Source organism: Geospiza fortis, unplaced genomic scaffold (genome assembly GCF_000277835.1).
Source record: "Geospiza fortis unplaced genomic scaffold, GeoFor_1.0 scaffold884, whole genome shotgun sequence".
Taxonomy (NCBI): Eukaryota; Metazoa; Chordata; class Aves; order Passeriformes; family Thraupidae; genus Geospiza; species Geospiza fortis.
In genome coordinates, this window is record NW_005054642.1 from 69,211 (window position 1) to 95,323 (window position 26,113).

The 26,113-nt window shown below is 39.7% G+C and overlaps 1 protein-coding gene across 5 annotated transcripts in view; it reads right to left on the reverse strand.

The window, feature by feature from the left end:
* Window positions 1-11,676: 11,676 nt before the first annotated feature.
* Window positions 11,677-26,113, reverse strand: part of RGS7 (regulator of G protein signaling 7) — a 213,475-nt gene continuing 199,038 nt past the window's right edge. Inside the window, exons 15-17 of one of the 5 annotated variants that reach the window (XM_031064850.1) lie at window positions 23,418-23,507; window positions 21,215-21,295; window positions 11,677-12,151 (exon numbers count right to left, since the gene is read on the reverse strand). In XM_031064850.1, coding sequence (XP_030920710.1) covers window positions 21,221-21,295; window positions 23,418-23,507 — 165 coding nt within the window. In that variant the 3' untranslated portion in view covers window positions 11,677-12,151; window positions 21,215-21,220. Of the gene's footprint in view, window positions 12,342-21,214; window positions 23,508-26,113 lie in introns of all 5 variants that reach the window. The other 4 variants (XM_031064849.1, XR_004082680.1, XM_031064848.1 and 1 more) reach the window with 4 other exon arrangements.

Genomic DNA, 26,113 nt, shown 5'->3' on the forward strand with positions numbered 1-26,113 from the left:
ATCATGGACAAACTGTCACAAAGCTGTTCCTTTTCCTAGAGTGGAACTGAATTCTCTAGCACACTACATCATTACCTCCAAGGCAGCAAAAGACCCATATAGGATTGCACGAAATGTCATATAAAGCCTTATTACCAAGGGGAAAGAACAGTTGGTAGCACTGTCCCAAATAGCTATGCTTCAAAAGCATCAGACTGTAGTTCAAAACCTTTGAAGCTCTCTCAACATGAGCAGATCTTCCCTTCTTCATCAGCAGCTGAGCCAGGTTTTGAGCCAGCAGTGTTTCCAAACAAAATAGTAGTAGTAGAAATAGTAGTAGTAATACTGCCCACCCCTTTCCAACCCTGGAAGGGTTTGGAAAGCAATCTTCCAGCAGAGCTGTGCCCGTCGCACACAGAGCGGGCAGATGCAGAGAACATCTGTTTCAAAGAATGCGCCAGCAGGGCAGGCACAGTGACATCAAATGTCAGTGTACAAAAAGGCAGCAGGAAACTTGCTGTAGGATCCTGTGGGGAGTGAACATTGTCCCTCCTGTGACCAGAGACAGGACTGTTCAGTCTGTGTCACAGAAGCAACATGCATCCTCCATCCTGGTGTTCCTTGCCGCTCCACACACACTGCACGGCAGTCATGTGCGTTCACCTCTACAAATACCGGGTTGCCAGTGACTAATATGAGTTCTTTAAATCTTGATGATGAATGGTCCTACATTCCCAAAGAGGAATGCTGTGTCTCACCACACATTTTTAATTGTCTTGTCTGTTTCTATAAAGCTGGGAGGATGGACTAACAAAAGTCACCTGGGGTGATGAAGGGCTTTTATTAAGGGCTGCTCAAACTCAGCTTAGAACTAGCTATTAGTACCCAAACCAAATCTAAAAGCTGCCTATACAAGGTGCCTATACAAGCCAGGTTGGAGCAAAACAGAAGCACACAGGTTTCTCTGAGTTGAGATGTGCCCTCCCCTCTCCCAGTTGAACACAGCATTGTCTCAGGCACCACCAGCTCAGCAAGGATGCAGCCCCAGATGCCGTGGTGGTGTGGATGACAGCAGGGCATTTCTTAGTCTCAGATGCATCACGCAAGCTGGAGCCCAGAGACCAGCTCAACTCAGAGCTATGGCGCATTACGAGAGCCTTCCTCGCTCCCCAGGGAAGGCAGCTCTGCTCCAAGCTGTGGGAAAACCACAACCAGACCCCATGTTTTAGGTTTTTACTGCCTGCCCAGCCACATCATCAGACTACCTCATTTTTAGCAAATGATCTAGACATCAGTGAATTCTCCTGATAATAAAAGACTATCCTTCAGCCTGCTACACCTCCTCTGAACGTGACCCCCCACCTAGACTGCAGGCCTTCAAGTTATCCTCCATTTGTTTGTTGGTGTGCTCCCTTAGATCTGCAGCTCGCTTTGATTATTTGAACATCTGGAAGTTGTCACATGCCTTTTCTGACCGTGACCATCTGAAATATTACCCAGCAGGACTTAAGGGGAGACACAGTAAGGAAACAAAAACATCCTACTCATAAGAACATGTGGCAGGAATTATCAAATGACACCATCCCAAAGGGTAGTGCTATATATCCAAGCAAAGACAAACTTCCTCTCCATCCCCTAAAGCCAGGACAATTTTTTTCCCATAGTATTGACTTCAGAAATAAAACAATATTACATACAAATACCTAAAGTAGTTTTCATTAAACATTATGTTATGAAGGTTAGTTGTCTATTACTAATGGAGAGAAAATATTTCTTTCATCCTCCAGCTTTCAAAACTGGAGAGCAGATCCTCCTCATACATGGTTCTCAACAGAAAAACCTCCCCAAAATGGTTCATTGCCTGAAGTTGTTAGGGTGCCTATTTCTGGTTTGCCTGCTGTCCTTATACGCAGAGGGCAGGTTCTTTGGTAAAGCTGGAATGGGATATATTAAAAAAAATTAGAGATTAAAAAAGGTTGAAATACAGAATCAGAGCTTCTCAGCAATCCCATCAGAGGCAGAAGGAGCTCTGGAGAAGAGGAGGAAAGACCAAAATCAATGAAACTGTGCAGGTGAAAGTCCAGGAAAATCAAGCACAGCTTTTAGATTTGGTTTCTCATTCTTAACAAGATACAGAAATGAACAAATGAAGAACAAATGAAGCGTGGAGAGCAATACAGACCATACTGCTACAGTCTGGTAGCTGTTAACCAGTTATATTTTGGCTTTTGTCAAGAGGTTCTCCCTAAAATCAGAAAGCAATGGGTTTCCTTCTGAACAGCTTGTTTGCTTACGGATCATAGGTCCAAAATCTCATTGCTCTGGAGGAAAACAGGAACAACTATGTGCTCCCATGCATTGCTTCCAAACTCCCCTTCCCTGGGGGCAGCCAGTTGGAAGTGGGGCAGTCTTTGTTGGGGACATGATACTAGTAGAAGCAGAACTGGTTATTCCATCAGTCCTCAGCCTCTGCATGTCTCCAGAGCCAAATCAGACCTTGAAGTACTGGCTTTGCTCCGCCGCTGTCACTATTACTTCTTCCTTTGGGGGTGCTTCATATTTGGTTGCACAGCACTATGATTTTTTTTCTTAAACAAAATGCCACTGGACACTGAAGTAAATTTCTGACAAACCAAATATATCTTGATAAAACCCAACATCCTAGAAGGAGCTCATGTAGTGCAGCAACACTGGTTCCCAGGGATCCTCTTAAAAGCAGATGGTCTTCTCTGATGTAAGAAAAAAAATCTTCCACCGTCTTTCTGTTGGATATGACAGAAGGTGCTTCATTTGTTCTCGGCCAGGGGAGGGGACAGGGAGCGCTGGTGTGAGGGCAGCCACAGAGGGGTCCCGCTGTTGCCGAAGCAGCAGCATCCCGGGTGTGCGCGGCGGGAGCGGCGCGGGCGCGGTTCCTGCGCGCTCCCGCAGGTGTCACTGCTGCCCCGGCGGGGACAGCCAGCGCCGCTCGAGCCGTGCAGACGCAGACCCGGCAGAGCTTTCGGGGGCTGATCCTGGGAGGGAAGCTCGAAATTGCTGCACAGCCCCTTCCAACATCGCCGCAGCGGAGGGTTTAGAGGAGGAGCGGAATATCAGGTTTCTTTGTTTCCGATGGATATCGATCAGTTGTCAGCACACACATCAGCAAGACTCAAACCAAAAATGTCAAATAGAAAAAAGAGGTATATGATCACTTCAGGACTACGGGAGGAAAAAGGAAGAAAAAAAATCTCCAGGCTTTTGACAATACCTAACTCGTTTGCTCTACTGTGTTAAAGAAAATTGTTTTGACTTTCTTTTTTTTGTTTCTGATTTTATGCTCTATTTAGTTTTCTCAAACAATGTGTTATAATGAATACCAAAATAGTCCCATCCAGTAGATTTCTCTAATGAGTATTTTTTGTAGCAAGCATTACACAATTCGTAGTAGTACCATTCAGATTACACATTTTTCCTTTGCAGGAAACTGCAGCAGCAGTGCAGCAGATCAGTGCTGATACACTGGCCATGCAGGTCCTATCATGTCACTACCTATAAAACAGAAAGTAGGACTATTCAGGGGATGGAGTTGCTAAAAAAGCCATTTCTGTGTTACATGAAGGACTGATGCTAACTGCTGCAGACAGATTTTCTCTGGAAGAGCTGCTGCTCCATGCACAAGATGGCAAGACCTCAGTAATGAGGAATAATGACCTCCATCCTGGTGCAGAAGCTCTCAGGATCTGAAAAGGATGAAGCTTCTCCAGCCAACATCAGACGTCTTCACCACATTTGGCATGGAAAGGTTTCTCTTGTCTCCTCTTTCTTCCTTTTTTTCCTTCTTATTTTTTTTTTTTTCTTCACTATGCTATGGGGGTAACATATTCAAAAATCTTTACTTAGATGTACAATAAAAGAAGCTGGTTTTGTTATTTTTATCACTCCCTCCTCTCTCTCGTATTCCTTGAAGTCTTCTGGCCTGTAAACCCTTGCTTTTTCCTTTCTTATTAAAAAACACAAAATAATCAAAGCCACTCCACCGAGTCTGTGCTTTCTGTGGAAAGAGGTTGTCTTCAAAAGCTTTTCTAGAGACATAAAGGTGCATTCCCAGCACAGCTGGTGGTCTGGGGTGAGAGAAGATGCGGGAGAAATACAAACCATCTTTCAAAAAAAACCCCTAAATCCACCCTACTAGCCCACTCTACTGTACCAAAGGGATTCCAGCACTGACATACAGCTAGCAAGCACAATTTTAGGAACAAAGGGTAACTGTATTTTAAAGCCAGTCTGAAGGTTTCACATCTCTGATTTCAGTGGAAGTATGCTTTGGGGCAGGAAAAAACCAGCACTCCTTGCAGATGGGATCCCAGAGTACAGTTTTAATACAGCAATGAGGTTTGAGAAAATATTTTTCTGTTGTTACACTTAGCTCTGACCAGAAGCAGAAGAGAGATCAAAAATTCATATCTTCCATGATTGTTTTTTAGTTGGTTGGGGAGTGGGATGTGTCTTTTTCATCCCAATACCACAAGTATACTGAAAAGGTAGATTATATGGGTCTGTACAATGGGAATTGCACTGGGAAAAAGCCCTTTGGAACAAAAAGAAAGTCTAATATTTCAATTTTCTCATTACAGGGAAAAAATTAGGATGGAAGTGAAAATTCCCCTCTGCACACAAATGGACTGGTGGGAGAGCGGCTTCAGCTACTCCCTGATAGCTTAGGTCTCCCACACTGTCAGAAAAGGATTAGGAGAACAGCTGAGAAGGAAATCAAGGGAAGAGAGATAAGGCAAAACCTTGCTAGTCAAGAAAGGTTGCTGAACTACTTCAGAAGGGATGGAGGAAGGAGAAATGGAGTCACCCAAAATGCCTTAGGAATTAAAAACTTAACAGTTCCCTAAAAACAACTTTGTGGAAACCAGTTTCCTCATTAGTTGAGCATATCTATCTAAATGTCTGAACTGTATCAGCAGTTTACTCTATCCATTGATGAAATTCCACATTTGTGTCTCCTCCCCCAAAACATTTTATCTGTGATTTAGGCACAACATGAGTTTCCACAGACCTGGTTACTGGTGTCACTCGAGCTACCACCCAGACCAGTATGGACCAGGACTTAGAAATATTTCCTAGTCTTGGGCTTTAATCTTCATTGCTGCCTCCCGCAGACACTTTCTTTGATAACAGACAGGGACATTCTGCATCACTCTCTGGACACCCTCACGTCACTCTTACCATGGAAGAAGCTCAAGCTCCTTACTTATTCCAAACTGTGATGCTGGGAGAGAAAGGCCGGAGTACTCGTCCCTTCCTTCCAGCAGTCCTGGGCAGCAGAGGTGCCACACTTTTTGTCCATCTCCATTCACCTAAGCAAAGGAAAAACTGACCTCCCTCGTATCTCCTGAGGCTTCCAGAGACACCTCCCCAGCAGTGAGGAAGGCAGGTCACAGGCACCCTCCTCCCCAAGACATTGCCCCACGGCCCTTCCCCTTCACCCTGGGGGAGCAGTGGCTCTAGGAGGAGTGGAGAGCTCCTGGGAACAGGGTGGGAAGGGAAGAGGCAGACTGCTGGGAGAAGGATGGTCCCCTGAGATCAGGACAGAGTCAAAGGCACATTGTGCATCCACATCAGCCCCTGCCCTATCGCTGATCTGACTTTCTTTTAATGATTTCTATTTAGTTTTGTGGATTTTTCCTAATTTGTTTTAGTTCCAAGAAGGATAAAACAGAGGAGGTAAGTATAGAGAGCATTAGTGGGCACCATAAGACCATGTAGGAGAGATCAATAGAGCAAGAACCAGAGGAACAAAGGGAAAAAAAAAACCATAAAAGATAAAGACTCCTAAAAAAAGATGTTACTGATGGGGAGGGGGAGAGAAGAAAGAGAATCTAAAAGAAGAGTTGTCTAAAGAACAGTGCATCAAAAGAGATGAACTCAAAAAAGTTCATAGATTTTGGGTTATACATTCCTCTCAACTAAAAAGGTAGAAAAGTAAGTCACATTAAATATGTCATTGCCACTCATTTTTTAAAAATGAAAGGGGTAAAGAAATAAAAAGATGGATAGAACAGATAATGTGCATAATAAAATGCCTCATTTATGTGGTACCCACACTGAAGGAACAGCTGCCAGGTTGAGGTAGGGTGGGAAATAGTATCCCCTTTGAAAGATGACATCTGTGATGAATCTAACAAGATATCTCAAAATCTAGTCAAATCAAAAAGAAAGTCAATGAAGGTAAATACAGCAGATATATTTTGGGAGCAAAGTACAATAAAAATTGTGCAAATGCCACTAACAAGGTAACATTTACCATCGTGTCTTAATATTGTTTGATATTTACTGTCCATGTCCACACTTGTAAATAAGGACTATCATCTAGCATTTGAGCAGGTTCTCAGAGTATATTATCTGGACAATTTTTTCTTTGCAATTTACACATACAGATCCCTCACAGCAAATAGTGATGATGGTACTCATTCTAATTCAAGTGTTTGTGTTAAAGAACGAGGCCAGCAGATTCCTCACTCTCATGTAAAGATACCACCAGAAAACAGAAACAGAACTGCTGTTGTAGTGCACAGCTGGAACAAAAAATAATAATGACAAAAAAAAAAAGAACTTGGGAAAAGAGAAAGATGGTGAGAAAAAAGAGAATGCTGTTGAAGAGACAACTCAAGGCACCTCACTGACCCAAGAAGAGTCAGCTACACACAAAGGGGATCAGCCATCTATGCTCGACTGCACAGGATCTGGGCATCACTGTGCCACATAAACTGGCAAAGTTCAGTAAAGGCAATCTACTGCAAAATGGGCAAGTCCTGTAGTTGTGTGTATGGGCAGAAGTACAACAACAATCCTCTGACCTCCTCCTGTAAAACTCTGGTGGGAGTCCTGCAAGAATCATCTCCAAGAAATTCATAAAAGCCCCTGGCCCAGAGAAGAATAATAAAATCACTCAACACTTCAGAGAAAACCAATGAGAAAGCCAAAGGAGGCTGTGATGTTGCAATATCCATTTATGTTAGGACCATATTATTGTAGTGAGTGCAGCAGCCTGGTCAAAAATAAAGGGATAAATCAGAGCAAGGAAGATTCTTTTTAGATATTAGGGAAACAAAACTTCATAATTTCAGAGATAATGACTGCCTGGAGAGACTCTGCAGCCCTCAAGTTGATGTAAATACAAACAAAACACTCTCAATTGTACTTTCAGTGCCACTTGAGGACTCCACAGGCTGCAACAGCATGAGGAGGGGAGTCCACCCTCAGAGAACTCATCCTCTCTTCCCCTTCACCTCTTTAATATTGGGACTTCAGCATATCTTCAATTCACAGGAGGATAAAGCAATCTGTTCAGCACAGTCAGATCAAAAGGCAGACTGGTGTGAGTCACAATCACTTAGCAACTTGCTTAAATGAATTGTGGACACAGAATATGTTCAAATAATTTGCTGATAATTTCCCTTGAACATGTTCGGATTAAAACCTTATTTTCTTTAAATCTCTGTGGCAATTAAAATTCTTTTAGCAAAATTCCTATGTTTTATGGCCCTGTTATTATAAGCCCAGTATTATGCACCTACTATAAGGGCAGTGTTAGTTCTATGCATGATATCTTTAGCTAGAAAAGACACAAAAAAACATGTCAGTTTCAAAACATAAATTCAAAGAGCTTTTATTCATCATGCATAAAAATAAATAATTGGAAGAGTGTCAAATAAATCTCTGGTTTTTCTAACTCCTAGTTCCAGTTACATATCATAAACAGCCTTTCCTCACTTAGATTACCTGCTTTGGCTTTATTTATATTTTTTTTAAATTAAAAAAACACCCTAAATTAATTCCTACAGATCTTGATTTCTGGAACTGGTTGTTGCCCTCCTAATTTTTATTTCTTGGAGACTATCTGGCATTTATGTCTTGTGAAATTTGAAAAAGGCAACCTCAGATATTTTATTATTATTCAGTATTGCTTTTTAGATGAAAAAAACGTTGTTGGGTTTTAAGGTGCCAGTCACAATTGATCTTGCCTGATTTTTCAGGTTTTAATTCCAGCTCAGCATGGCTGTGGCCAACAGGCTGGCAATTCACCAGCTGCATTATGCCTCTCTTGCTCCTAATTATTCAGCTCTCCAGTTTTCCTCCCTTGTTGGTTCTGTTCTGGTCACCACAATTAATTCCCATTTTTTAGTCCTGTGTTCACCTTCAACTCATTAGTTTTTGGCAGGTCTCCACTACTGTTTCAGCTCAGCATTTTGCAATTTAACTCATCACTATTGTAAGGCCCTTTTTCTTCCCCTTTGCTTTTCTAGGGTTGAAGGACTGCTTTCACTTGCTTCTTACAGAAGAATGGGTGAATATTTTACTGTTGTCAGGTAGGTGCCAGGGCATCTTCTGCCTCTCCCACCAGGCATTTTCCTTCACAGGCTGATCTGGGAGCACAAAACCATCTGAAGTGTGCAGCAGCACCATCAAACACTTCATGCTGTAGGCTTTAGAGCTGTTTTATGTACAAGGATGTTTGGGGAAAGAGGCTGAAGAACCCCAACTCTCAGATGAAAGCTTCAAGCTCCAACCAGTTGTTTTAAGGACTATTACAATTAATATCTCACGTAGGGGTTTTAAGCTTCTTGGGCAGAGCCAGGAGGCACTGACTGATGGCTTTTCCCTAGAAGACAAGAAATATGGTCCCTTCAGAGTGATTTTCTCTCTTGGTCCATTTTTCCTCAGCACATTTGTGGCCTCACTGACATTTTTAATTGGTAAATTGTTATGTAACCAAAGTTATACTGCAACTGTTCGGTTATTGTACAAACATGCCTTTATCTGAGATGATCTTAATTCTTGAAGTGGATCTTTCTTTAAATTTGGAAATGCAAATTTAGCTTTTCTCTGTGGGGAAGCAAAAGGAAGTTTGTGTCTACTTGGAGTTTCCAGCCCCAGTATTGTATCACTCACTGTCTGATGACAGTGATGAGGTGAAGTACCAGAAGATTGTAGACAAACCTTTTAAAAATCCTCTAGCAGTAGGATTGATTTTGTTTGGGCCAAGTTCACTCATATGTAACAGTGGAGTTGTATCACTTGGAGCAAGCTCAAATGAAACCTTAACACACCTCCCTGACTACTTTGACATCCTTATTAATAATGCCTGGTTTTACTTTAGAGACATCATGTTAAATCCTGTGCAAATACAGGGAAAGACAGCCATTCAATACAGACTTCATATTTCTTGAAAGGAAATGTCCTGGATTTGGCTAGGAAAGATCTCACTTTCTTCCTAGTAGCTGGTGCCGTGCTGTGGTTCGCATTTAGCATGAGAATACTGCTGGTAAGACACTGATGCTTTCGGTTTTGTGGAGCAGGCTTTACCCTAAGGGAAGGACTTTCCAGTTTCCCATGTTCTGCCAGGGAGCAGGTGCACAAGAAGCTGAGAGGGAGCATCCTGAGGACACCTGACTGACCTGGCCAAAGTGTGTTCCATGCCATGGAACACCATGCTCAGTACAGAAAGTGGGGGAGTTGGTCAAGATGAGCTGATCACTGTTCGGGGGGCTGAGCATATGTCAGCAGGTGGTGAGCAATTGCATTGTGCATCACTTGTCTGTCTTGGGTGGAGCATTTTATTCCTTCCTCTCTTGCTCTCATTTTCATTAAGACTACTATTATTATTAATATAAATTATTTCAATTACTAATTTTTTATTAACCCATGAGTTTTTCTTTTTTCCTCTTTTTCTCCCAGTCCCACTGGAGGTTGAGGAGAGTGAACAAGCAGCTGCATGGTACCTAGTTTTTACCATCAGGAAAAAACTAGAATAAGTACAGAATGGGTTCAGGAATACCAATGCTCCATGACTTTTTATGGACCAGTTGGCGTTGCAAAGTGATTTGGAAAAAAAAAAAGAAAATATTTCTTAGGGTGAAGTTTCATGAAATGCCTAATGCTTGAATTTGAAACATTAGGTATTTGAAGGCAGTGATTCTTTGAAGCAGACAGTAGTACCTAATTAGTTAACTACTAAGGTGAAGGAGGCAATATACCAGTTGATGCAATTGGTGGCAGCAGGAGTTTGGAAATAAATATCTCTATTTGGCAGTGAGAAGTGAAGCAGAGCTCAGATTTCTGTGGATTGCCTGGCCCCAAGCTCATGTCTCAGAGCTCACATTTCTGTGGTAAAATTAAATCTCAGTTTAAGATCTGATTCAGTGCAGCTACTTACTAAAATTTATCTGGCCTCCCTAGGTTGTGAATATTTTGAGTTGACCTGCACGGAGCTCTTGCTAAGGTCTTGATAGGACCCAGCTCTGATGGAGTATTTCTATAAAAGCTTGTAGAATTGTGCTAACAAAACCAGAGACACTTTAAAGCAGTAATTGTCATCCTAGCTAGAAACCAGAAACACAGTGGCATATGAAAACAATGAACAAACATAAACCCCAAACTTCAGAAAACCTCAACTGAGCAGATTATAGGGAACAGCTATTAATGGATTTGTAATACATTTTGTACTGGGTTCACTCAGACTGCCTCTTTAAAGATGCTGCATTCCTAGTTGTGGCTGCACCAGGCTACTGACAGAGCTGGTGGAGAAGTGAGTGCTCCCTGCAGAAGGCAGCCCAGCTCCCTTCTGCCCAGAGCTGCTGTGCAACAGTCCTGTCCCTAATGGCACCAGTGCAGGTGGTTTTCCAATGCTCAATGAGATGTCTCTGGTATTAAGGCATTCAAGTTGATTGTCTCCTCATATCTATGACCATCCCACTTTGTGTGTGAGTGTTTAGGATTCAGTCTCTTTGAAACAAGATTCTCAATATCAAACCAAAGTCAGCATGACAGATGGTAGTAAAGTTGGCCGTCCTGAGTCTATTCTGTGCATTGCTAAAAAGGCTTGTTTGTCATGTGCACCCTACCATGCCCTGGAGGTATCAGCATTTTGTCATTTGACTTAGTTCCCATCCTTTTTTTTCTACTCTGAGATTCTGTCTCACTATCCTTACATCACCTCTGTCAGTTGACAGTGCTCCTTCTTAGGCCAAGCAGATTTCTGGTTCCAGTTCAGATATAGCTTCAGGAGCTCCATATTTACTGTCTCACGGGCAACATCAACACACGCTCATAAGTCTGTCAACAGGTCTATGTGTGAATAAACTCAGCAGTGGACACACAACAGCATCCCCAGACAGAGCCCTGGAATTAAAATGACAGCTTGCTCCTGCATTGCTACCGGAGCTTTACTGCAGAGACCACTCCCAAAGCACCACCTTTTCAGCTTAAAATGCTGCCTTGCGTCGCAAGTGACGGCAAGGAGAAAGAAGCACTGTCCTTCCTATTTAGCAAGTGTAGCCTTGTGTTCTCAGGCAGCTTTGCTCATGCCCATTCCTAGGGAAGTGCAGTCCAGTCCATCCGCTCTGGGGTAGCGGCTGAATTGCCGCTCAGACTGCGCTGTTACACAGCAGCAGGGCCTGGCTTAAACAAAGGTTTGCTTATGCAGTGGTGAGCAAGCGGGAAAGGTCTCTCTGCTGCTAGCTTGATAAAAAGAAAAGAAAAAGTAAATGATTATCAATAAAGTGCGTTTGATTAGGTGTCACTGAGAGAAAGAAAATGCCATTTTCATGTCACTTTTTAGAAAGCACAAGGTGTGTAACTTTTGGGGATCACTTTGCTCTTGGCTAATCTTCAGATTCAATATTAAAATCTCAAACTTCCCAAAGGAAAGAGATTCTGCATCTTTTAATGAAAGATAAAACAACAATATAAACATACACAAATTTACAGAGAAAGGATCAACTTTAATACATCTGGAGTAAAAGGTGTTCTTTTTTTAAATATGGTATAAAAATAAATGCAAGAAACATTAACAGAGAATATACAGACAACAGACAAAGACACAGGCTTTCTTTCTCAATGTGAATACATCAGTGAAATGAAACCTTCTGTGCTAATTTATTGTGCAATAAATGTGATGCCATATGTATATTTATTAATATATGCATTTTTTACATTTCTTCCAGTTTTTGATTGACGTATTTTTTTAATAAACTGTGCCTAGCAGAAGCTTTTTTTTCACTGTACTTGAGCTTGCAGAAAATAAAAAGACACAGATCCAGCTTGATATGAAGGAGGAAGTGAGCAGACAGTTTTCGAAATGGAGGCATCGAAAGGCTAGAGAGTCCCTCGGAGTCTGTAATGCCTTAGTATACACAAAAGAAAACAAGTCAGGTCCTTGCTCATGCAACATCTTGTTCTACTGTCCTCTGAGTCAGGCAATCAGTGAGCTACAAAGTATGTATAATGATTTGAGTCTGCTTCCATGCTACAAGGTGATCCTTTTAGTAGGACTGCACTAGACTGGTTAACCTCTTTGATGTGAGCGATTTCCCCTGAGGAAAAGATAAAAACAAAAAACAAAAACAGAAAACAGAGGCATGATCACTGCAAACCTGTTCATCAGCAACCACTCAGTGTTGCCACATCACTCTCAAATAGCTAGGGGCACCAACTGGAGTCTGTCAAATCTTAAACCACAGGAAGTCCTTACAATTAAACACCAGCACTGCCAGCCAGCCAGATTGTTTCATAGAATAAGCCAGCAAATTTAAAGGCCATTTTTGAGCAAGATTGCTTTTGGCTGATGAGAAACTGATGCTGAAGTTTTTGCTGTCAGTCACACCCAGAACTTGAAGGCTACCACAAGCAGGAGTGCATTGTGCTGCAAAGATGAATGTGCAAACTGCGGTAGCTCTGTCACAGAGGACAAAAAAGCTACTTTTGAGTTAAGGTAAAAAAGTAAGAGGCAGATTGCATATAGGTAGGAAAGCAGCTTTTCCATGAACATAGTTACAGGTTTGTTCAGACCATATTTACTATTTATAAGGAACATTGGTCAGGTATATTACACGTGACTGCATAACACTGCTTTGAAGGTGTTGGATTTCCACATTGTTCTTTTCCTCCTCATTCCTCCTGTTGCAAGGATGTAGTTTCAATTGTTTAACGAGTTCTTTTAATAAGGTGTAATGACTGTCCCATAAGAGCTAGGTCTACAGCATGAAGAAGATGGTGTGAGGTATGTCACTCTGGTATATTTCAGGCAGATTTGAGCTTTATACGAGCCAGACAGAAACCACAGAACAAGAATTAGCTCTCCTACAGCCACATAAAAGGAGTTAGCTCTCCAAATGCCATCCTACTGTGGCTCTGATCCAACAGAGGCAGAGCTGGCACAGCAAGCTGACATCACAGGCATACCCTGACAATGTAACACAAATATACCATAAAACATTAAATAGAAAATGGCTCTAACTCACCAGTTAGTTATTTAATACTTACATTTATTATATTGTTCATTTTAAGTGCCCAATTCAGAAATATCAAACTGGTTTCAAGGAGAATACAGTAAAAAATACTGTAACTATGGAGAGATGCTTCATTTTCTGCAGTAAATGAACATATTCTGCCATATCAATAAATTGTTAAGCCATCTGCAGCACTATAACTCAGTGGAATTACACAATTTAATGTCTATTGCCATTATCAATTAAATTTAAGCTCACAGGGATCTGTAAGTTGGTCTTGAGCATTAGCTCAAATGCAATATATCAGTGGGTCTTAATAAAAAGAAGAATAACTATTTTATTCTTTGTACTGTGAAATACAAGTTGAACAAATTAGGATGAATACTTCCCCTACAACATAATTTGAAAGGGAGCTCATGATTTGCACTGTTGGGTTAGACTGGTCATCCATCAGGTTCCCCATATCACCTGACAGTATTATTACCTACTTCTTTGAAAGATGGAAAGTCTCCTTCCTGGTGCTCTGTCTTCCCTGTATCTGCCACTTGCTATGCATATTAAGTTCACACCTTCTTGATACTTTCTAACCCTTAAGTGATGCTTTCCTCTAATGCAGCAGGCAAGCTGTTGTAGTGAGACATCTTTTCTTTTTAAATAGTCAAAAGAGCCTCAACAGCAGTGTGGCCTTGGAACACAATTTAAAATATTAAAAACATTTCTGAGATTAATGGTTTTTTTGACAATTTTGTTAGACAATTCAGGACTTTTGGTGCTAGACATAATCTCAGAAAATATTGAACATATGCTTATCTTTGCCTTTCATTAGGTTAGTTGCACTTAAGTTCGCAGATGTACAAGTCTGGCTACTTTCTGTAAACATGTATGAGTTCCTTTTAGTACTGAACTGCATAAGCCACTTAATTAAAATATTAAAACCAGGAGTTCTCAGTTTGTTAAAATTTGCTCAATACTACACTGGAAAGCAGCATAAACGCTTGTTGTGGTATAAAATCTGTGAAATAATTTATTATTATTATTATTATTTGCAACAACTATTTAGGAGTTTCAAAATTTCTGGAATTTCTAGATGGACCAAAAACAAATTCTAGCATCTCAGAAATGAATTATGTTATCACATAAATTAGAAAGTCCTGACATAAAATCAGGCCAAAAAGTAGTTATTAGTTGATCTGATTTGTGTGATTGTTTTCTACATATTGTTTGAATTTTCCCCTAGAGACACAGTAAGATGTCATGAGAATTTTTTTTTTTTTTGTGTGTTCCACATAACTTGCTCCCTGGATATTGCTGATCTTCGGATATTTTTTCTCCAAAGCCCTGCAGTGATCATTGGATCACTCCATGATGGCCCCTTCCTTCAACTTCCCTCCCTGCCTCAGAGAAACCTCCATCTGAACAACAATAACAACAACATATGGTCTTTTTCCACACCTTAGTAATTTATCACAAAGTTGGAAAAGTGACAGCCTAGAAGATACACCTTCCTTAAGAGATCTTCTTAAATGCTTATTCTGAATCATATTAAGTTTTCTGATTAGGAAAATAAGCTTTTAATACACAGGCCCAGATACAGAATTATCACATCTTCTTATTAGAACTGCAGGGACTTGTTATTTTCCACTTTATAAAAATATTCCTTTCAATCTCTGTTCCAGAGTATGCTTTCATTTTAGTTCTCTGTGGTAGAGTTTCATAATTACTGCTTTTAGGAGACTTCCAGATTTACTTAATTTACAGACTGATGTAAGGATCATCCATTGTGGGTCATAATTTAAGAACTGAGCCTAAATATTTCTTTCAGATACAATGTTAACAACCTTTCCGTACGCCAGATTTTGATTTGGGAACCTGCATCTAACATGGCAGTTTTCAGAGCTGTAGCATATGAAGATGTTTCCTGTGCTAATGAGATTAAAGAAAATTGGGGGAGGGGCAAATCAGAAGTAGTAAATATTTATCTGAATAATGAAAAGGAGATCCTTAATATTTTCAATATATTCTTGCCATCAACATTTAGAAGCATATGGCTAAATTCTAAAGATGATTAGGAGTTTTTTGGCTGTATTAGTGCACTTTGGACAACTATTTAAGAACTTTACTAATAATGCAGATGCCAAAATGGAACCCTGCACACATACCCTGACAAGGGAGTCAGAGTACGAGAAGGCAGCACAGCACGTGGAGTGAACAAGTACATCAAAAAGTACAAAATCAATTGGCGTCAGCATTCAGTCTGTATTTGAACATACTAACTGCTTTACATCAAGTTTTCAGCTTTACTTCTAGTAAATTTAGGGGACAAAATTGTAAAGCTATGTACAGATGCTGCTAAATACAGTTGTGCTGACTGACCCATTTATGCAGCATGACACTAACACCTCAGATGATCCAGGAAAAAAGTCAGCAACAACCTCCTTACATATGCAGCTTAAAATAAATCAATATGAAATGTCTACAAGCATTGGAGTTGAAATGTATGGTAGAGAAAGATCATGTCTTTTCCTTTTAGAAGATTAATTATCTTCCTTTCTACTATGCAACCTCCATTGTTCCTTTTTCATGTGTCTTTATTGCCAGTGCAGGTGCTACTCCCCAGGACCTATACTGGTAGCAGTAGAAAAGAGAAGTCCATGCATCTGATGGGGAAGGAGAGGTAGAGTCCCACTGTGAGCAAAATGAGATGTGAGGCAAGAAGCAGCCCTCCTTGGTCTCAGTGTTCCCCATCTGCTCATGTGTGAAACACCTGCAGCACACTCTCAGCTCAGCCAGATCAGCAGGGAAAGCTTCCAAGTGACATTGCAGGGCACTACACACAGAGCTAGGGGGTAAACAGCCCCTGACAGGAGCACATCTGGAGCAACATGGGAGAAGAAGCAGTAAATCCCTTTCATGGTGAGGCAGCCCTTGCTCTACCAGTGCAAGGGAATGGCTTCAGCACTGCTCTGGGGTTCAGAATTCTGCTTCATCTTCCACAGCAGCACAGGATGCTGCTGTCAGACATCTGTGCAGGTGTATTTCTCTTTCAGATGTGAGGAAGGGGACGAGGCTAATATTTACTGAATTTGGGGAACAAGTTGTCAGCACAGCTGCAGTGCTAAGTGGTTACATGTGCAGGGAAATCCTTCTGCCTCTGGCTGAGATTTGCAGCCTTTTGTTCCTTTCTCATTAGGGCCAAACTGTTTCCTGCAATGATCTGAAGCAGGAGGCAGTGGCTGAACAACTGCTTTCCTGTTTTGGCTCACTCCAAATCCAGTGACACCCATTTCTTTCTCCTTTTGCACTTTGCATTTACTGATGAGCTGCTCTCATTTGTGATTGACCTAAAACATTTTGCCAGATGGGGTAGTTTGAATTTGAATAACTATCTGAAATGTAGGTTTCCAACAAACTGATGCACAAGAAAATATTTTTTTAGTATGTTTGTCCTGGGCCTGACTCCTCAAGTTTCCATACCTCTCTGCAGTTCTCATTCCAGCAAATAGCCTAAGAATCAGGTAAATTTTTGTCAGCTGGAAAATGGCAGACACTGGCCCAGTACCTGCCCAGTCTGTGCTGGCTTCTCACTTGGATGACCCTGTAGGTGTTACTCCTAAGCTCGTCTCTTCCAGCACGGAGCACAGCAGCTTAGCTCCAGTCACTGCAGAACAGCACAAGGAGGCCATTCCTCATTGGCATGTGCTTTATAATTTTCCTCTGTGGGCACAGTTCTTAAAAAAACTCCCTAAACTAGGGGTTTTTACAAATTAGTAGGCCAAAATAAAAATGTCAATTATTTATTTGCTCTTTTTGTTCAAATATGAATAAGACATCTCTTCCTGAAATGGAGAAGGCCTTCATTTCTACAATTAATTATTACTTTCATTCTTGCTTTGTATTTGTCAAATAAGTAGCTTTGTGATTTATATTTCTTCTGACTAACTAGTTTTTTTGTTTAATTTTGGGGAATAACCTGTAAGTAAATTCAGAATGAGATTCCAGAGCTAAAACTGTATTGAGTTTCTTGGATAATGCTATACTTGAGGAAAATCTAGCCCTTGTCAGGGTTTCAGGACTAGATAGACTTTTGGTCTGGCACAGTAGGGTACACAAGTTTTACCTATTCATATAGTAAAATTTATTGATTAACAGATGAAATTGATTATTTATGTGCTTTGTTCCTCTATAAAAGGGATCGATTTTAACCTGAAAAGACATTACACTTGTTTAAACATCTAGAAAGTCTATGACCCATTGATAAGAACTGAGGAAGCTACTTTTATAAGTTTTAATTTCCATCTCTAGGCAGTAATTCACAATGTCACGTTAAGTGACATTGGATTTGAACTTGGTGAAAACATGCTCTGTTCAATGGCCTTTGCATTTCAAATGTCATGCATGAAATGGTCTATTGCTACTGCTTTGGAGGGGAAAAAAATCAAAGGACTCTGGTCAGCAAGTTCTTCCAGGTAAGTGGGACAAGACAGGTGGAAAGAATTAAGGTAATATAAGATATCATGGTTTCAAACTCAGAATTATGAAGTGGGGTCTTGTTTATGAGGTTATGAGTGGAGATAAGTATAGTTTGATCGTTTACTAATTTAATACATGAACTGAACTTGGTCTGTTTTGTACTGGCTGTATTTCCCTAAGACCTCACAAACATACAAGCACCTCTTTTTTTGTGTGTTCTGTATAACTGTGCATGGACAGATGAAATGCTAACACTGATGGTGGTGTCTGGAGTCCTGGCACCAATGCATGAGGATGGAGTGGCTCCCCCACAGCTCTAAGGAGGGAGGCTACCCCTTCTCACCTCAATAACTGAGTATCTGGTGGGACAATAAAATTTGCATGGGATGGAAATTAAATTAATTCGTTCCCCTTGTAGAGCAGGTCCCTTTGTCTCAAGGGTTTCCAGACCAGCAATCACAGCTAAGCACCAGGCTGGGGCTCTAGTTCTGCTCAGTCTGCCACTGTCACAAGTCCTTCACACACATGAGAAATTACAGACAAAATTGTTCCTTAAAGAACCTCTTTGCCCCCATTACCAGTGTATATTCACCTACTTTTCCCCTTGTAATTTAGATATTAGCAGTTGAGGTACATTTGCTGAGCTTTTTAAAATTTAATGTTTAATTTTTTTAATAGTTTTTTTCCTCATGTGAATTCTTCAAAGAATTTGAGTCTTTAAATGTCACAGAAACTGCTGGTTTTGGTCTCTCTACTGCTTTAGCATGAAGTGAGATCCTCCTGCTCCATCACTTAGATCTTTAACTTCCCTAGTCCCTTGGGGAGCTGCAGGTGACTGGACTTTTATTAGTCTCAAAGAGAAAGCTGAGGGGCTGAGCTAGGCAGGGGGGAGCCCAGAGCAGTGTCACTGCTCTCTGTGCCTCTGACTCAAAGCTGTGACACACTTGGTTGCCCGTGTTACTCCACCTATCTGATGGCTTCATCCCAGTAGTGCTGCAGTGTCTGTGCTCTGTATTGTCACACAGTACCCAGGAGTGTAAGTGAGGCAGACCAAGGACAGCTAGAGTTACTACTCAGATACAAACTATAAAATGTTCAGTAATAAATATTACATGTAGCAAATGCCAGCTTGCTATTCTGTATATTTTATGTAAATGCAGACCTGTTTCTAAGGCTAACCATATTTTCTGCTGCAGACTGTTGAAGGCATTAGCAATTTTGCACTATAAAATCTACAGAGTAGCTAATTAGTCAGCTTTTAAACTGAGCATTTAGACCTTTCATGAACTGCACAAGCTTACTGAAAATTTTCTGGAAAGGAAACCCTTCAATGACAAATAAATGCAGAGCTGAGCCTAGTGTATAGCTCCACTTCTATTTTTTTCTCTATCAGACTAAAATAATGACTCATTATAATAGCTTATTTCCATGTAATTCATGAAATAGTACAGAGTAATTGCCCTCTACAAAGTTTCTAAAGTTTCTAGTTTAACAAATGCTTTCTATAGCAAGTGTAACCCAATTTAGTTTAACATTGATCAGGAGCCTCCTAGAGTCAACACATCAGATAATGAATTACAAGTCCATCTGTTCAGACTGTGTCCCTAGACACAGCCAAGGTTACTGTGTTTTTATTAAACACTTCAAATGGAAGAAACTGAGGTCTAATTTAGTTTAATACAAATATATTGATATAATATAAATATATTTGATATAACTGAGGAAAAAAAAATCCAGTGAAAATTAGTCTAAATATTGCAAACCATCAGAGAAGAGAAACTGTAATTTTCATCTCAATAAATCAGAGATGATAGCATTTATCCAGGTTGCAGAAGACCCTTTTCACACCTATCTTCCGTATTAATCAGTAGAACAGATCTATTCCACAGTCCCTTAGTTCACAGTAGATCAAGTTAATCTGTACAGTGTAGAATATTCTGAGAAATGTTTCCCTCATCCCTGCTGTTTGGAACCACTGTACCAAGATAGATAATTACAAATTATAAACTCATCACGACCAAGAACAAGAGTGGAAGAACAAGGATGTCTGTTGCAAAGAGGTCCTGAGGAAGTGGTAGGAAGTGGTTGACATGAATTCAGTCATCTTGGAAAAAAGGTTTGCATTTGAGCATCCTGATGCTCTGGATTAATTTGCAAGCCTGAGAGCTGTCAGTCTAATAGAGATTATAGATCTAGCAGTGACATGTTTTTCTTTCATACCTCACCTGACTTGACAGACTCCACCCAGGTTAACAGGTAGTAGTTGGAAAAAAATCAAAACCACAGATTTTATTTCAGAGCTTGCTCTGTGAAAAAGAAAAAAAATCCTCCTCTTCTACCAAACTACTATGTCCAGAAATCCTCTTTTCCATTTGTAGTTCACAGCTGGTGTATTGGGCCTGCCTTGCATCTCTGGCATGCTGCTATTCTGGTACTTCTGCCCTGAGATTAGCAGGATGAAAATTGGGCATGGCTGCAGGGCACAATGCTCCCATGTTTGTGCCCAGAACTGCTGGTTTGTCTGTAAGGCTGCTCTGGGAGGGATTTCAGCATCTCCCAGTCTTGTCCTTTCATTTTCCCTTTCTGCACTGTATTCCCGACCCCTCTGCCTGCAGCTTGCTATTTCCCCCCTCATGGCCACCTGTTTGCACAGTGTTTACCACAGCCAATTCCTGACCCCTGGGCTGCTCAAAATGCCATGAATAAATGTAACACTGCAGCTTGCCATGCACTGTGACTGGGAAAAAGTCTAGCTTGCAGAGGTCTGTATGTGTTACCCACTCTATGCACTCTCTTTTACAGACTTTTTATTAATACGGAACTTCCTACTGAATTATAATGGAGTTACCATGTATAGTGTTATCAGGTACAATGTTGTTTTATAGATCCAACCTGTTTAGACAACACACAAATCACACTGCAACATGCTATGGCAACACCACCATGCAAAACATAGGGGTTTTTGTTTCAAACATTGGGATAGTTTCCTTTGTAGCTGTTTATTTACTTTTAGTGTCCTTTACTGACTTTGTCCCATTGAATCCAAATTTCTTCCTGATTACAGTGGATTCAAAGTATATTACAGGAAGCCTTTACCTATAAGAAAGTAGTTAAAGAATTACTGTTTTGTTTTTAAAAGTGAGATATTCCCACAGCCTCACAAAACTTTCACTGCATTTTTTTTCTTTTTTTTTTTTGATTACTGGAAAGTATATATGTATTTTTTAAATACTTGAGGTAATACTCTTGAGCCTCATTACAGGGAAGACAGTTTCTGACAACTGCTTCTCCTTCCCTAGAAACTGAAAAAACAAAAACCATGATCTTTGCTGAAAGCTCTCATTTTGTTCATTTCAACACACACAGCTCCACTAACCAGGTCACAGAAAAAGCCACTGACACACACACACACACACACAGAGCAGCATCACCTGCACAATTCAACAGACAATGCAGACAAACTCGAGTATAATCCAAGATCTTTCTACCTCTTTTCATAACAGGTTAGTGCTCGCCCTCAGTGTTGGTGTACAGTTTTTATGGCATGGAAAAATAGGGATGTTTCTGCCCTACAAAAATAAATGCGTTGAATTCTTTAGTTGGAACTTTCACAATGTAAAAGGAAAAAAAATCCCAAAGAAACTGGATAAGTAAAAAGAATCCCAAGTATCATGAAATTAGTGGATCTTCTGGCAGGTGGCAAAAGAATGCCCAGACAAAATCTACCAGCCTTCATTTTTTTTGCCTTTGAGAAATAGCTTTTGAAAGTTATACATTGAAAAGAAAAAAAATCAGTTCTTTTACTCCATTATGAAAATGAATCCAAATCAAACCCTTGTACATAAACAGCACGAATACTGTGGTCCTGTAGAAGCTGTTAGACATTAAGGAAGATGGGAAAATTAATATTGTTTGTTTTTCCCTGTGCCCAATTGAAAAAACAGGGACAAATTTTTTTTGAGTAAAATAAAAAGAAGACAGGATGCAAATCCAATATATTCAACTGTTTTAGACTTAGTATTTTAGAAGGCACCAGAAAAAGAAACAACATCAAGCATGTTTTCACAGATTCTTTACTGAAGTTATAGGGGGGAAAAAAGTGACTAGTTTCATGCTTCCTAATGCAAAAAGCATGGCTCCCAAAGGTCCATTCCTCCATGTGTGACTACTGAGATCAGTGGGAAAGGGACTAGGGAGGAGGGGTTGTAATGAAAGCACATTATAAATCTGTCATTCCCAGGAAAATTCACAAGTTGTGATGAATACACTTTTAACCACCAAGTTAGAGAAGCAAAAGGGAAAGTAGGGATCAGTGAGGGGAAGGGAAGAAGGATGTCCCATCAGGCTTACTAGTCTTCCGAGGCAACAAACTTACCACATTGCGTGTGAATTTCTCAAAAGATGTTCGACGATCCAGAGTGTTTTCCAACTTAAATTTGAAATAAATAAAACAAAAGAAACAAAAAGAAAAAGGAGGGGGAAAAGAAAAGCAAGAACAATGGAGTAGAAAAGGAGGTTTGATGTAACAATGGACTGCAAAACAAAGTTTGTATAAATCAGGAAGCAAACACAGGTGTGAGGCTGTAATGGGACTTGGCAAAACAGGAGATGGGCAAAACAGATACAGCGCTAGACAAAAGTAATTTTTCATGGGGATCAAACTGGTTTGAATTTAAAGAAAAACTGAAAGTAAAAAGAAATAATGAAGTGCACATCTCGTGTTAATGAACTGACATTCACAAACTTAAGGACTTCACACGGACAGTTGAAGCTTTCTGGTATTTTCAACATCTCTCTCTATATTGGATCTTCAGAAATCAACGTTTGAACAAAAAACAAAATCACACAGTACTTTCATATAATTTTAGGTTGTCATTATTAACAATAGAATGCTACGGTGTTAATAACTACCTTGGTCCAGCAACAATCGGGGCCCCGATTTTGCAAGGCACAGGGCTCCCAGCTGATTCTAGGAGATTACTGTTTAGAGCCCACTAATAGAATTATTTATCATCATGGAAATCTGCATTGTACAAGCTGCTCCACATACCCTGGGCTGTGGCTATTCAGAACCCATTCTATAACTGGACTTTTCTAAGAAAATATTACATACCAAGACATGAACCTCTGTTTGCGAAAGTGTGATATGATCAGTCTTTCAAGTCAGATTCCTAGCCTACTCAAAACTATTCATGTAGTAATAGGGACAGAAACAAAATTGGGAAGCCCCTATATTTATAGTTGAAGTTAGAAGTTATTCATATGAATAAGATTGTTTCTAAACACATTCTGGAGCTTTCATAGGTGGAATAAAGAGAACAACAATTATTACATAAGCAAACTTGCAAACATGAAAGACTATTCTTCTGGGATTTTATTTTATTTTTTTTAATGTATTTGTAAAGCACTTTGCAATTTAAGGTGCTTCATAACAGAGAAAACAGTACAATATGGGATGTAAAAATAAAAATAATTTTTGCTAGATTAACTTATTGAAACATGCCCGCATGCAGGATATATACACATATATGTATATTGAACTCCTGTGTGTATGTGACCCTCCAAAAACGCCAAGCTGGTCACCTACCAGATATCCAGTTGCACTGGCACAGGGGAGAGAAGACTGAGTATTGTTGCAAACATAACCACTGCTTTGCACAGTGGCAAGACAAAGGCAAGATGGACCAATACCTTTTTCTTGGCCTGTAGCAGCTCCTGGTAGGCACTGGATCGTATAAAACGAGGATAAGAATCACTTTTCATCAGTTTGTAAATATGCTCCTGAAAAAGAAAGGAGGAGCTGTTACTGCCATAGAAGAGGACACATGTAAAATGGGAGGCAGCCACATGTTTTGGCCATGGAATGTACACCAGGTAGCATTACTATGAATATGAAGTATTATAGGATAGCAGGTTTCAGCTCTGAAGTGAAGGCTGAATTGCTTTCTATTCTTAAAGCAATTCAGCTTTAAGAATCCCATCCATTTCTTATGTATAATTACAAAATACAACTTTAATTTATTGACCAAATTTTCCAGTACAAAACTATTTTCTAAGAATTGATAACTGAGTCCTAGCTTCAGGTCCAACTTCAAACCTCTCTTACATTAGTTAGTTTAGCAAAGTGATGAAATTAATAACTGTGGGTCCTTCCTCATCAGATTTTCTGAATTAGTTTCTGGAGATACTCATGTGATTTCAGAATCTAAGAGGTTTTCAATTCAGCACCACAATTAATGCTTATGTTACTGAGGATTTCCACTGGCTACTCTTGACAAAATCCTTCGACAGGTGTTTAGTCTGCTCTCCGGTTAACAATATAAAAAGGAAAACACATATGTAATTTGAAAAACAGTTCCAGGCTAATCTAATTTTCAAGATATTAATTCTTCAGAGGCATATGAATATTTGGAAACCCTTCTTCAGAAAATAAATGACAAGAGCAGCTTAAAAACTTAATTTTGGAGCATTCTAATTCCTGAAAAAGATGAAAAACAAAAAATCTGTGATGTAAAACACTTGATAATTCTAGTTCTGATGATACGCTAGAGAAAAGATTTGTAGAAAAAGACGCCAGAACAGAAAATACTCTCAAAAATATTTTTTAAAAATCCTGAATGATTATCTATTCTGTCATTATCTATTTTCATGGACTTTTTGTTTTATTCAGATTCTATTTTTTACTGTAGGAAACCTGTAGCACAGCAATTGGGAAAAAACAGCAAACAAACTGGAAAAAAATACTGTTTCTCAGCTTGGTAGTGCCTAAAATTAGTGAACACAAAAAAAGCCAAAACAAAAAAAAAAAAGCCCCAAACAAAACTCCCCACCTTGTCTGAAAATTAAGGCAAGGTAAAATTAGAACTGATGTTTAATTTTTGCTGTATTAGAAACCGTAAAAGTTATTCTAAATGTCTTTGTATTTCTTACAGTAAGCAGAGAAATTCTGATGTATATTCAAAATTTAGACTGGTTTATATGGGGAAGGTTTTTTTTCACTCAGTGTCTGTGAAAGCAGACAATGCAGTCAACAGAGAGCAGAAAGTGGTGATGAGAATTAAAATTTAATTTCTGTACAAGAAATATGCCTGTAAAAGCAAGAATAAATTGGGCTGTATTAGTATTGGTAATGTACAAGTTAGCCAGGGACACATTAATGCACATATTTAGCACAGATGGGCTATTTTTACTTATGTGTCCCATTTTACCTATCTGCATTTGACATGGAGTTTCATCTTTCTATGTTTCCAGTCCAGAAATGCTTTTAATACATTTTTAACCCCAATTAAATGACCCACCAACTGCCAGAATGGCACACCAGCAGTCTCCTTCCCAGCTGGCAGGCCAAAAAAAGGCTTGTTGCAGAGGCAGAGCCCTATCCCTGACAAAACCCTCCACCTCAGGTGGGACACTAAAGTTCCTAAAGTTTCAAGTAAGAACACAGCAGGTGCAGCCTGTCCCTTTTCCACAGAAATTGAGGCTTCCAGGTTTAAGGTTTTGTGCTGAACTGGATTAAGCAGAGGTCCTCTCCAGGTGGCAAAGTCCTGCTTGCATAAACACTGAATATTCCATGTCTTTCATAAATGAAGGGAGATCTGGCAGTAAAAGGGTATTGAAATTTTACACTTATTACAAAAAAAATGGATACTGGCAAGGAATTTAAATGTCAATTACTCACTCAACTGCAAAGACAATTTTTTTAAAAACCTTTAATGTTGCTCTATTTTTTACTTTTGCCATTTATGTCTTTGCTATACACTGCATTCTTAAATCTCCAGGGGTCAGCAGGTGCAAGCAAATATTGTATGTTTGGTTTAATGCAGAGTACTTCAAAACGGTGGCTATGACATAGGGTCTACTGAAAATTCTATTGTTTCTTCATAGGTTGCAATTCTCATAATGGAAAAATTAAAAGGAGGTAAAATTATTCCCCTTCAAGTTTACGGCAGAGGCATTCTCCCAAAAAGTAGGAAGCCTCAATTCAATTCCCTTTTCTCCTTCATGGGCCCTGTAGCAGCATCTCCTGACTCCCAAGATCATGACCTAATAATCAAACTGCAGGAAATTCTGCAGGGATATGATCTCAATCTCCTCTTTTGATACCATTTCACTTTGCATTAATAATTAAATTTTCATCACTGGGCTGCTGATGAAAATGGAGGATGATACCCGTTCTGCTACTTTTACTGTGAATCAAATTATTTTCTATTGCTTTTCTCAGAAGTCTTCAGAGATTAAATATTAAATTATAAGTCACAGGAAGTGTTGCATTTAATACAGAAGTACTTCATATTTTCTTCACTACATGCTTTCCTCTATTCAAAGTCCACCTGAAAACTCTATATCAAGCACAGAAGTTTCAAGAACTTCATATGCCTCATGAAAGA